This window comes from Hypanus sabinus, chromosome 11 (assembly GCF_030144855.1).
Source record: "Hypanus sabinus isolate sHypSab1 chromosome 11, sHypSab1.hap1, whole genome shotgun sequence".
In the NCBI taxonomy this organism is placed as follows: Eukaryota; Metazoa; Chordata; class Chondrichthyes; order Myliobatiformes; family Dasyatidae; genus Hypanus; species Hypanus sabinus.
Window position 1 is genome coordinate 22,187,510 of NC_082716.1, and position 14,232 is coordinate 22,201,741.

General features: G+C 41.0%; 1 protein-coding gene across 3 annotated transcripts in view; it reads right to left on the reverse strand.

The window, feature by feature from the left end:
• Window positions 1–11,897: 11,897 nt before the first annotated feature.
• The window catches only part of LOC132401762 (rho GTPase-activating protein 29-like), a 67,370-nt gene continuing 65,035 nt past the window's right edge, over window positions 11,898–14,232 (reverse strand). For all 3 annotated transcript variants that reach the window (XM_059983937.1, XM_059983936.1, XM_059983938.1), the window contains one exon: window positions 11,898–14,090. In XM_059983937.1, the coding sequence (XP_059839920.1) occupies window positions 13,213–14,090 (878 nt within the window). In that variant the 3' untranslated portion in view covers window positions 11,898–13,212. The remainder of the gene's footprint in view (window positions 14,091–14,232) is intronic.

A 14,232-nucleotide genomic window follows, 5' to 3' on the forward strand; every position in this document is an offset into this window, starting at 1 on the left:
TCTCACATGTGAAATGGCGACTCTGCACCCAACTCGAGTCATTGAAGGACGCTCGACAGCTGTGGCAGGGCTTGAATGCACGACCTCCTACAAAGTGAAACCAAGTGACATATTGCAGGTAAGAGCAAGGTTGAGCTTAATGCCTTTTATGTTCGTTTTGACCATCAAAACATGGAGGCATCTTCACAAACTCTTAGAGCCCCTAGTGATACTATGATTTCAGCTTCTGAGGCTGACATGAGAATTTCTTTTGGGGGTTGGGGGGGTAAACCCTTGGAAAGCATTCGGTCCAGACAGGGAACCTGGCCACATACTAAACACCTGAGCTCGGCTTTCTGCAGGGATTGCTCCCTTCCCTAGTCCATTTGTCCCTCCCCACTAACCTCCCTCCTGGCACTTATCCCTACACCTGCCCATTCACTTCTGCCCTCAATTCCAGTCAAGGACCCCGAACAGTACTTCCAGGTGAGCCAACACTTCACCTGTAAATCTATTGTGGTCATCTACTGCATCAGGTGCTCCTAAAGCAGCCTCCTCTACATTGGTGAGTCCCAACATAGACTGGGGGACCACTTTGTCGAGCATCTTCACCTCATCTGCAAAAAAGCAACCAGTTCAATTCCAGTCCGCATTCCTATTCTGACATGTCGATCCATGCTCTCCTCTTTTGCCTTGATGAGGCCACTCTCAGGTTGGAGGAACAACACCTCATATACAGTCCAGGCAGCCTCCAACCTGATGGCATGAACATTGATTTTGCCAGCTTCCAGAATTGTTTCCATCTCCCCCATCCCTCTTCATTTCCCCACTCTGCCCACACCCCACCTCTTCTCCTCACTTGTTTAACACTTGCCCTAGTGCAAGTGCATGTTCCCTTTCTCCCATGGTCTACTCTGCTCTCCTATCAGATTCCAATTTCTCTGAACCTTTACCTTTCCCACCTATTGCCTCCCAGCTTCTTACTTCATCCCCTCCCCCACCCACCTGGCTTCGCCTATCACGTTCTAGTTTGTACTCCTTCCCCTCCCCCCACCTATTATTCTGGCACCTTCCCCCTTCCTTTCCAGTCCTGATGAAAGGTCTTGGCATGAAACATCGACTATTTGTTCATTTCCATAGATGCTGCCCAACCTGCTGAGTTCCTACAACATTTTGTCTGTGTTTCTCTGGATTTCCAGCATCTGCAGAATCTCGAGTTTCTGATCAAATGGCTGGAGCGTTCAATGATATCTTTATCCTCTTGCTTCAACAGTCCGAGGCACCACCCTGCTTCAAGCAGGTTTCAATTCTACCAGTGCCTAAGAAGAACACAGTTACTTGCCTCAATTACTATCATCCAACAGCATTTATATCTACTGTGATGAAGTGTGCTTTGAGAGGCCAGTGATGAAACATTCAATTCCTCTCTGAAAACTGACTTGGATCCACTCCAATTTGCCTATTGTCACAAAAGGTCAACAGCAGATGCCATTCCATTGGCGTTTCACTCAGCTCTGGAACATCTGAACAGCGAAGGTGCAAACATCAGGATGCTCTTTATTGTCTACAGCTCGGCATTCAATACTGTCACCCCCTCAAAGCTAATAGCCATTGAGTCCTCGATTTCCTTGCCTACCGACCCCAGCCAGTTTGGATTGGCAACGTATCCACAGCAATCACCATCAGCACAGGTGCACCACAAAGTTCAAGGTAAATTTATTATCAAAGTAGATTACACCATATACAATACTGAGATTCGTTTTCCTTGTGGGCATTCTCAATAAATCCAAGAAACACAACAGAATCAATGACAGACTGCTGCCAACAAGGTGGACAAACCACCAATGTGCAGAGCTCAATAAACTGTGCAAATACAACAGAAAAAAAATAGTGAATAGGCAATAAATGTTAAGAATGTGAGATGAAGAATCTTCAAAAATAAGTCCAATGGTTATGGGAACAGTTCATCGATTGTCAAGTGAAGTTATCTCCACTGGTTTAAGAGTCTGATGGTTGAGGGGTAATAACTGTTCTCAAACCTGGTGGTGGATCTTGAGGCTACTGTACCTTCTTCCTGATGGCAGCAGCAAGAAGAGAGTATGGGCTATGATAAGGCTGTATGTTTAGTCCCTTGCTACTCACTTTGTACTAAGCACAGCTCCAGTGCCATTTTTAAGTTTGTTGACAACACCACTATCGTTGACTAAATCAAAGGTAATCATGTGTCCGCATGATGCTCTATCAATAACTCTAGGAGACTGGAAGTAGAGTAAATAACGATAGGCTTTTATTAACAGCGAAAACGGAGCACGACCATGTTGAAGACTGTGGGAGGAGCAGTGCCCCAATCACCTTTATCCAGGGATCTGTGGGAGGAGCCACAGGAGCAGTCAGCAGAGGGGCATGTCCAGACAGACATACATGGCTTACCACACCGCATAGAGGAGGGAGATTGAAAACCTGGCAGAGGGGTGCCATGATAATCATTCCTCAATGTCTGGAAAGACTGAGGAGCTGATAGTTGACTACATGCTCCTTAATCAAATTTGGTTCATTCCACAATACCCAATCCAGAATTGCTTTTCCCCTCGTGGCTGAACACAAGCTGCTCTAAAATGCCATTTCGTAGACATTCTACAAATTCCCTCTGAAGGGATCTAGCACCAAACTGATTTTCCCAATCTACATGCGTATTGAAATATCTTGATTTTAATATTATTACTGTTGTCCTCAAATTTCCCACACTTTTCCTTTCGCTCTCTGTGATGTTCTGCTGTCTTGAAGGTGCGTACACTCCTTTAATTCATTCCTCTGGGTTGAGTTTAGTTACTTATTCCACCATTTGTACTTGTGCCTTCGTCTACCAAGGCCCAGAACTCTAGGAATGACTCCCCAAGTCTTTGCATCACTCAGCTTTTTTAGTTTTATTTAATGCTTTGGATCACTTTCCCTAATTCTCACTTATATGGCACGAGTCAAAATTTTGTGGTTCAATGTCAGTGAAGCAATTTGAGTTGTTTATCTTACTAGGGTTCCATATAAGTGGAGGGTGTAAACAAGCAGGAAAATAAACTTTCACTGTAATAGTAATATTTATAGGCTTTATGAAAACAATTTGAGGGTTCAAAAAGTTTGTCAATGCTTGTTTAAAGGCAAATCTAAACCACCTCCCTTTGAAATGCCTTTTACTAAGTACTGTATTAACATTTCAATGGGGAAAAAAAGGCCTTGCAAGAATACCCAGAATGACTTCATGTTCATTTTTGTAGTGGAATTAGAGTTGCTTTAAGGAGGGTCCCGACGCAAAATGTTAACAGCTCTGTTCCCCTGATACTTGTTGCTCAATCTGCTGAGTTCCTCCAACAGTCAATAACGTCAACATGCTAATCTTTTAGTTGAAGTAATAAAGAACAGAATTATGGGTCACGTTAAAGTGCAGAGTTGGAAGGCACTGATAAACATAAGATGCAGATTTTACAATATTCTACTCTAGATATGTGTATGGAACTGGAGGAAGTAGCGGAGGTACTTAATGAATGCTTTGCTTCAGTATTCACTACTGAAAAGGATCTTGACGATTGTGGGGATGACTTCCAGTGGACTGAAAAGCTTGAGCATATAGATATTAAGAAAGAGGATGTGCTGGAGCTTTTGGAAAGCATCAAGTTGGATAAGTCACCGGGACCAGATGAGATATACACCAAGTTACTGTGGGAAGCATGGGAGAAGATTGCTGAACATCCGGCAATGATCTTTGCATCATCAATGGGGAGGGGAGAGGTTCCGGAGGATTCAAGGGTTGCAGATGTTGTTCCCTTATTCAAGAAAGGGAGTAGAGATAGCCCAGGAAATTATAGACCACTGAGCGTTACCTCAGTGGTTGGTAACTTGATGGAGAAGATCCTGAGAGGCAGGATTTATGAACATTTGGAGAGGCATCATATGATTAGGAATAGTCAGCTTTGGCTTCACCAACCATTGATCATGTGGATAGTCAGAAGCTTTTTCCCCAGGGCTGAAATGGCTATTATTAAAGGGCACAGTTTTAAGGTGCTTGGAAGTAGGTACAGAGTAGATTTCAGGGGCAAGTGTTTTTCTTTAATATACAGAGAGTGGTGGGAGCGCTGCCGGCAACTGTGGTAGAGGTGAATACGATAGTCTTTTAAGAGACCCCTGGATAGGTATATGGAGCTCAGAAAAATAGAAGGCTACGGGTAACCATTTCTAAAGTAAGTATATGTTCGGCACAGCGTCGTGTGCCGAAGTGCCTGTATTGTGCCGTAGATTTTCTATGTTTGTATGTTAGATATTACTGGTCTAATTTCAGGCATTTTATCTTATCGCTCAATATTATACACTGACCCAGGATGGCACAGACAGGGCTGCTGCTATTAGAGCTTCTTGATATATTGCTTGTGAATTTGAGTTAATCCAGAATTTATCTCATCAAATATTAAAAAATCATATCAGTACTGGTAATCATGACAGCATTGTGGAAGTACAACATCTCTCCTTACCCTATATGACACATATGTGACTCACAGATGTATGATGCCTATAGTCTCTTGGTTCAAGGTCATTCTGAGGTGGATATTAAATGGTGACCCTGCTAGGAACACCCATGTCTTGTGAATGATTAAATAAAACACCATCACTAGCATTTCAGCACTGGGAAACAGTGTGGCTGCATACCCATAAGCAACAGGAGGAGGATGTGTTCACCGTGTTTACAGCAAACTCTGATGATGGATTGTGAGGCTAAAATGATTGGATGATGTTATTGTCATATCTAATCCCACAATCTCTTCACTTGATAAACTGTGGATTAGCATGCTTTCTCTTACTTTCTCCAAGCTCTCCTTACAGCCCTAATCCTGAGTCCCTTTGTGTTTCAGACAGTAAGCAAAGCAAGCTGCATGGTGGGAGGGAAGAACGCAAACAAAAATGTAAGAATATCATCAAGTGATTTCAAGCAGACCATCAGCTCAACCTCTCACTCAGTGTCAGCAAAACCAAGCAGCTGATTATTGACTTCAAGAGAAAGAAACTGGAGGTCCATGAGCCGGTCCTCATCGGGGGATCAGAGGTGAAGATCATCAGCATATTTGAATTCCTTGGCACTTTCTTTTCAGAGGATTCATCCTGGGTCCAGCACGTAACTGCCATCATAAAAAAACAGAGCAGTGCCTCTGAAGCCCCACTCAGGTTGGAGCAACAGCACCTTATATTCCGTCTGGGTAGCCTCCAATCTGATGGCACGAACATTGATATCTCTAACTTCCATTAATGCCCCTCCTCCTCTTCTTTTCCCTCTCACAATAACTCCTTGCCTATTTTCCATCTTCCTTGGGTGCTCCCCTCCCCCTTTCTTTCTTCCAAGGCCTTCTGTCCTATGATACTCCCCCTTCTCCAGCTTTGTATCCCTTTTGCCAATCAACTTGCCAGCTCTTAGCTTCATCCCTCTCTCTCCTGTCTTCTCCTCCATTTCAGGTCTGCCCCTCCTGCTCCCACTTTCAAATCTCTATCTCTTTTTTCTGTTAGTCCTGATGAAGGGTCTCAGCCCAAAACATCAACTGTACTTCTTCCTATAGATGCTCCCTGGCCTGCTGTTCCACCAGCATTTTGTGTGTGAGAGCAGTGTCTCTGTTTTACTAGAAGCTTGTGAGGATTCAGCATGTCATCAAAAAATTTGAAAAACTTCTATAGATGTGCATTAAAGTATATGGACTGGTATGGAAATAACAATGCACGAATGAAAAAAAAACAACTAAAAGTAATGGATGCAGCCCGTTCCATCATGGTTATAGACCTCCCCACCATTGAGCACATCTATAAGGAATGCTGTCGCAGGAAAGCAGCATCTATCATCGAGGACCCCCACTATCCAGGCTATCCACACAAGATGCCTCAACAACAAAATGAACCAACTCCCATCTCAGCAAGGATCTGGGCCCACAGCATTTTGCCTATCTATTGACACTATAGATCTATGGCAGATGCAGTCTCTAAAGCTCTTTACGTGCCCTTTAACCTGGACAATACAAACATCCATGTCAGGATGCTGTTTGCTGTCTATAGCTCAGCGCTTAATGCTGTCATTCCTACAGTCTTGATCGATAAACTACAGAACTTGGGCCTTTATACCACCCTCTGTAATTGGATCTGTGATTTCCTAACTGGAAGATCACAATCTGTGTGAATTGGTAATAATACCTTCTCACTGACAACCAGCACTGTTCCACCTCAGCGATGTGTGCCTATCCCACTGCTGTACTCTCTCTATACCCATGACTGAGGAAGGCAAATGCAATGTTAGCATTAATTTCAAGAGGACTAGAATATAAAAGCAAGACTGTAAAGCTGAGTCTTTGTAAAGCCCAGGTGAGGCCTCACTTGAAGTATTGTGAGCAGTTTTGGGCCCCTTATCTTAGAAAGGATGTGCTGAAACCAGAGAGGGTTCAAAGGAACTTCATGAAAATGATTTCAGGATTGAATGGCTTTTCATATGGAGAGCATTTGATGACTCTGGGCCTAGAATTTAGAAGAAAGAAAGGTGATCTCATTGAAACCCATTGAATGGAGGAAGTCTTCGATAGAGTGGATGTGGAGAGGAGGTTTCCAATGATTGGAAAGGTTAAGACCAGCGGACATAGCCTCAGTATAGAGGGGTGTCCTTTTAGAATGGAGATGAGGAGGAACTTCTTTAGCCTGAGAGGGGTGAATTTGTGGAATTCTTTGCCCCAGGCTGCTGTGGAAGCCAAATCTTTATATACAGTGCCTATAAAAAGTATTCAACCCCTTTGGAAGTTTTCATGTTTTATTGTTTTACAACATTGAATCACAATGGATCTAACTTGGCTTTTTTGAGAATGATCAACAGAAAAGACCCTTTCATGTCAAAGTGAAAACAAATTACAAATCATCTAAATATATTACAATTATTAAACATAAAATAATTGATTGCATAATTACTCACCCCATTCAAGTTAGTAATTAGTAGATGTAGCTTTGGCAGCAATTACAGCCTTGAGTCTGTGTTGATAGGTCTCTGTGTCAGCTTTGCTCATCTGGACATAGCAATTATTCCCCATTCTTTTTACAAAACTGCTCAAGCTCGGTCAGATTGCATGAGGATCGTGAATGATCAGGATTTCCCTGTATTTTGTTGCATTCATTTTACCCTCTACCTTCACAAGCTTGCTGCAATGAAGATTCCTCACAGTATGTTGCAGCCACTACCATGCTTCATGGTAGGGATGGTGTGTTTTTGATGATGTGCTGTGTTTGGCTTATACCAAATATAGTGTTTAGTTTGGTAGCCAAAAAGCTCAATTTTGGTTTCATCAGATCATAGAACTTTCTTCCAGCTGACTTCAGAGTTTCCCATGTGCCTCCTGGCAGAATCTAGCCAAGATTTCATGTGAACTTTTTTCAACAGTGGCTTTCTATTTGCCACTCTCCCATAAAGATGTGACTGGAAAAACACTTGGGCAACATTTGTTGTTTACACACTCATCCATTTCAGCCAGTGAATCTTGGAACTCCTCCAGAGTTGTCATATTTCTCTTCGTGGCCTCCCTCACTAGTGCCTTTCTTGCATGGTAACTCAGTTTTTGAGGACGACCTGCTCTAGACAGATTACAGCTGCCATATTCTTTTCATTTCTTGATGATTGACTTAACTGTACTCCAAGGAATATTCAGAGACTTGGAAATTTTCTTGCATCCATCTCCTGACTTGTGCTTTTCAATAACCTTTTTGGAGTGCTCTTTTGTCTTCATGGTGTAGTTTTTGCCAGGATACTGACTCACCAGCAATTGAACCTTTCAGATGCAGGTGTATTTTTACCAATCAATTGAAACACCTTGATTGCACACAGGTGATCTCCATTTAACCAATTATGTGACTTTAAAAACCACTTAGCTGCACCAGTGATGATTTGCTGTGACATGTTAAAGGAGGTGCACACTGCTGTAATCAATCATTTTGTGTGTTTATATTTGTAATTAATTTAGATCACTTTATAGAAATCCGCTTTCACTTTGACATGGAAAAGTCTTTTTCTGTTGATCAGTGTCAAATAAAGCCAAATTAAATCCGCTGTGATTCAATGTTGTAAAACAATAAAACATGAAAACTTCCAAGGTGGAGTGAATATTTTTTTACAGATATTGTACATTTAAGGCAGAGGTTGATAGATTCTTGGGGGGCGGGTGAGGTCTGGGCTTGGCGTCCCACTCACCCAGGGAAAGTGCACACGCAATACATTGCCGCTCCTTTCCTGGTGTAGTGATTGCTGCATGGTCACTGTCTGGTTTGCTAGGCAGGAGGCCACTGCAAATGGCCTCTCCGACACGAAAGCATCCGTAGCAACACCTTCTTGTCGGTGCCCCCCATTTCCACTGAGCTTGCTATGTCATAGCGCGACCAAGTATCCGGCGGTATAGCTGGATGGGTAGGCTGGGCTCATGAGCCTTGGTTGGCAGCCAGCCTAAGAGAAGGACAAGTCTGACTCCAATCCCAGGCAGGTGGAGCTCGTTATTCTTGTCAGGCCATCCACCTAGGAGAACACTCCAACTTAACTCCTACGACCTGAGAACCTCGCTGTCACCGTCCCAGCTTGCTAGGCAATGGCAGATGAACCCTGGGTGTAAAGGGTGGGGCCAGTACCGTGCACACTGCATTCCACTCCAAAAAAACCATTGCGCAGGCCAAAGGACACGCCCACGTCTACAACCATTCTGCAGATGTGGGCAGCTCCCTTCCTAAATCTTTGTTCGTGAAGTCAAGCCATGATGATGATGATAGATTCTTGTTTGGTCAGGGCATGAAGGGCTATAGAGAGAAAGTAGATTGGGGCTGAGGGGAAAATTGGATCAGCCATGATGAAATGGCAGAGCAGACTCAATGGGTCAAATGGACTAATTTTGCTCCTGTATCTTTTGGGCTTATGACTGTGTGCCACGTATAGATTTACTGATAATACAACCACTGTTGGTAGAATCTCAGATGGAGACACATGGGTGTACAGGAGTGAGCTGGTTGAGTGGTGTGACAGTATCTGCCTTGCACTCAATGTCAGTAAGACCGAAGTGCTGATTGGTCTCAGCCCAAAACATCAACTGTTTACTCTTATCCAATTCATATCGATTGCTTGAGTTCCTCCTGCATTTTCTGTGTGTTGCATCTGCAAATTTTGTCTTTATCCAGGCTATGCTCTTTTCTTACTGCTGCCTTCGGCAAGGAGGAACAGGAGCCCCAGATTCAGGAACCTCAACCATAAGGCTCTTGAACCAGAGGTAATAACTTCATCCACCCAAACACTGAACCAATTTCACAATCTATGGGTGCAACAACTCATGTTCTCCTTATATATTGGTTATTAATTTGCAATTTGGTTTTTTTTGCACATTGTTTGCTCATTATTGTGTGCAGCTTTTCATCGATTCTATTGTTTCTTTTTATCTTCTTAGAGTTCCCACAAGAAAATTAACCTCAAGATAGTACATGGTGATATGTATATTTGCATAATAAATTTACCTTGAATTTTGAGTTTAGATGCTAGCACTACAAGTCACATTTCAAGGCTGGAGCTGCAAGTGTTGCATCGGGCAAGGAGTTGAGTCATAAGTCAAGAAAGATAAAGTAACATGGATTAGTTGTGCAAATGGGCAAGCTAATCGACATGCTGCTTAAGTACAAATAATGTATTTGCAAGTCTGCATGCAAAGTTAAGCAGTGCACAGGAGGCAACTCCAATCCTGGATAGAACTTTAAAGAGGTAATTGTAGCAGGCAATCCTGCTATTGAACAGGTAGCATCATAGCTCTTTCCACCCAAGCTATGCTTCTTATAATCTTGTACACCTCCAGCAAGTCACTTCTTATTCCCATTCCAAAAGTCATAGTTCACCCAACCTATCCCCATAAGACATGCTCTTTAGTCCAGGCAGCATTCTGGTAAATCTCCTCTGCACCCTCACTAAAGCTTCTACATCCTTCTTAAGAGGTTACCAGCATTGAACACAATACTCCAACTGTGGTATAACCAGGATTTTATAGAGCTGCAACATTACCTCAAAGCTCTTCAAGTCAATCCCTGACTAATGAAGGTCAACATACCATACACTTTCTTATAAACCCTATCAGCTTGCATGAAAACTTTATTGATTTTCTAATCCCAAATCTCAACAGCTTTGATGTGGAGAGGATGTTTTTTCTTAAGCAAGAATTTTGAACTGGAGGTCACTATTTAAAAAGAAATAGTAAGGTATTGCCTGTTTAAGACATGAGGCATAATTTTCTCACTCAGGAGGTCTAAGGTTGTGGGAACACTTCCCTTAATGGATAAACAGTCTTCAAGTATTATTAAGGCAGAGGTAGATTCTTTATAAACAAGGAGGTGAAGGATATAGGCAGGAATACCAAAATCAATTTGTAATGAGATTTGCCTTGACCTTATTGACTGAAAAGTTACTATGGACCCATTTCTGAATGCATAGGAATGACAGGGAAGAAAGGCAGCAAGGATTACCTAAAATCATGATTTGTACAATTGGGTCTGCAATTTTTTTCTTAGGTTTTATTCTTATACTGGTTATCTCTGATGGTCAGCAGGAGAGGCAAGGCATAAGACTGTTGCCCAGTGGGGCAAAACTTCTTCCCCACCCCCAATTCAAAACTGCAGCCAGCCTCTACAGGAATCCCTAGAACAGGTTTTGTGTAATACTACTTATAGGTATTAGTAATGCAAAACCACAGAAAATGCAAGAAGGATCTCAACACCTTTCGATTGTAGTACATTGAAGTGTATTTGGTGTTAGTTCAAGTTGTGAATGTCATGTAGAAGTGTACATAACCTCACGGTCAAGAGAAAAGATGCTTAATTATTCTTGGCCTATAATTTTACAGCCTTTGCATTCTGACTGCAGAGGACCTTTTGAAAGCAGATTTTCAGAGCCAAATTTCTTTTTTGTGCCTACTGAGTAGATAGATTCTCCATCTAAGAACCCTTTCCATGAAGAAAGCTTTACTTTCTCACCAAAGACCATTCAGCACCAATATCAATAGTCCATCCTGCTATGTACATCTTCTTCTCATTCTCTTTCAGGCTATATTCCGAAGGAAAATCCTGAGACCAACTAGTTTGTGGAGGTGGAATCGAGTCTGTCCACAGTCTGCTAGAGCACACCGTATAGACTTAAAGAATGGCACATTGACACAATTTCACAGCCTACAGAAACAAGCCAGCAATTAACCTGCACATACTTTAAAACCATTTTTAGGGCTCTGGAGCCATTGCTGTTTAGGAAGAACTTGAACTCCAAAATATTGTTGATAACAAATTAAAATGATAAATTCTGCTAGCTTTGTGCATTTTTGACAGGAGTTGGTTGCACACTCATTAATGTCCTCATAATATAGAATTTACACATGTCAAGGCCAAGGTGGGAAGAACAGAATAGTTAGAAAAATAGAGACAGCAGGATCTACTCTTGATCTACACAGTTCAACACACACCCCCAACCCCAGTCTTCTCCATCACCTTATCTTGATCCACTTACTGTTTTCTCAGCTCTTGTGTCAATCCTTCCACTTGCCTCCTGCCACTGGCCACTCTACTCCTCCTCCTCTCTACTCCATCAGTCCAGATGAAATGTCTTGACCCAAAATGTCAACTAGTTTTCAACCTAGATGCTACCCGAACTGTTGAAAATTTTCATCAACACTTTATGATACCAAACCAAGAACAACTGGTGTATGCAAACATCCAAATAACTACATCTTCCTCCCTACTCTCCACACTTCAAAACTTGACTTTCCTATTAGATATAGTGGATAAAGATTGTGTTAAGCTGATAAAGGTTGTGTCAAAGTGATTAAATATATGGAATTCTAATCACTTTTTCCCACCAATAATCAATTTAGAAAAACAGAGGAACATTTATTACAATTGAATGCTATACAATGAGATAATGGTTCAGAAATTCCAATAAAGCAACATAGCAGAACGAAGGGATGCAATAACAACTTGTTTCTGCAACATTACCAGCATTATTCAAAGAAAATATCTTAACTGTAAACTCAAGGCACATTTAACATCATCTCAAATTCCAGCAATTATGTCCCATCCTTTCATTGGAGGTCTCCCACCTGAAGACCCAAGACCAATGCATCACTGGTAAAAGTTCTTATTAAAATGTTGTAAATACAGAGAACTCTGGCATTCTTGAAGTAACATTTAAAACAGTGATGAAAAATATTGCTCATTTATACCTCAGTCAAATTTCCTAAGGCTTATGTAATCCACCTAAAAGCATTACAAATATATCATAATTGGTCTTATGCAGATGGATGTCTGATTAGTTTACATAAATTCAATTTATAAAATACACATAAACCTAAATTTTAATAAATTACATAAGGCAATTTCCCAAAGGTTAAGGCATTTCTTGTAATTCATTACATTATATATAGGTATTAATATATTTGCTTTAAGAAACATAGCTTAGTGTCTTGTGTACAAAGTAATGTAAACAAAGCATACATGCAACAAGATGAACATAATATAAATAAACATATGCACAATTTACAAAAGTAATTCACATTTTAAGACAGAACCCCTAATGAGCACACGACCTGGTCATGAACCACACTACATACACCAATAAAATAAAATGACAATTTAAGCATTTTGAAAATCACTTGGCTTACAAATGCTAACAATTAATAGGAATATATTTGAAGGTTTTGCACATTAAAGAACATGGGGTCTGGCACACCTGTGCAGTTTTTAAGACTCATAGTAAACTTTCATTGCACAATTAAGAATGGCAGTTGAGAATATAAATGTTGCAAAACTTTGGAAACCTGACTGAATATAAACATAACACTACTGCCACAAAATAAATTTATGCCGTGCTGCTCACTTAGCAACTACCTCATCTTTTTCTGGGAAAAGATACAGTTAAATTGTATGCTACCATACAATTTTAAAACTCATTTAAAGATCAATAGTAACTACAGCTTTTGTTAGGAAGCTTGAGAAGTTTTGGAAATATGAACATAGCAACACTCGACAATGACACAGCAATGTGGAAAATTGAAGATCACTTCAAGGATGCACCACTGTTGAAAGTTTTACATTTAGATTATGTTATGGCTTTTCACATGGAAAAATAAAATTAATGAAGTAACTTGGCTGAATAACACTAAGAATTAATTTAATTGTCATTTAAACAAAATGGGCTTCTCTGTATTCATAGTCCGGTGGAAGTCGTTTCGATCGCAGTTTTTGAAATGCCAGTTTGCGTTCTGCTTGGGTTTCTTTGGCTGCACTTGCTGAACTTTCCAATTCCTTAGATCCATTATCTTCAGGATTAATTGTTCCATTGCTGTCTTGTACAGAATCCGAGTTATTAGTTAATGCTACAATAGGTTTGAGCGTAGAACCTTCTGCATGTTTGAGTGCATTAGAGGGTGGTTTGTAAAAAGTGCCAGGTGGAGGCTGTAAGGTTCGTGGAGATCGAAATGCATAAGGTGGTGCAGGATCTAATGAGTTTCCATCAATCTTTGTGGTCTTTACCTGTCTAACAGTCACTGTGTTTGGTTTATTGGGCAGCAAGCTACTTGTAAAGCTATTGCCAGAACCTTGAGCAAAGTGTGGAGAGAGAGAATTGTCAACAGTTTTGTTTTCTGGAGCAACATTTGCCACAATCATGGCTGTCTTTTGAGTTATCCCGTAACACTTATACTGCTTGTCCCAAGTCCGATGCAGAGACTGGGTGTCATAATATGAATGTCTGCAACATGTAGGTGAACGAGATGGAGTTTGCATCTCTGGAACTTCTTCAATAATAGTATTCCTTTCATTGTTTGTTTTGCTATACCCTTTCACACTTCTGTCATTCAAAGAAAGCAATTCAGGAACAGGAAGGCTAGCAGGTCTTGGAATAATTGGCTTTGGCCTAGGAGGCCGCATATTAACTTTAACAAGCTGTTGACTGGCCTTTTCAGTTGCTGACTTGTTGGATTTGTGTTCTTCAGAAGTTTGTGTAGTTGGTAATTGTTTCAATGTCTCACATTTTTCCAGGTTGATAGAGATATCTGGCCCTGAAAATATTGTATAATTCATACATTAGTATTGTCAACTGGTTTTAAACTGTTAATCCCAAGAAAAATTTCAATTTCTCAAAGATGGATTATTAATGATCCATTCATTCGGAAACAAAGCACTATTCCTTGTTACTCTACA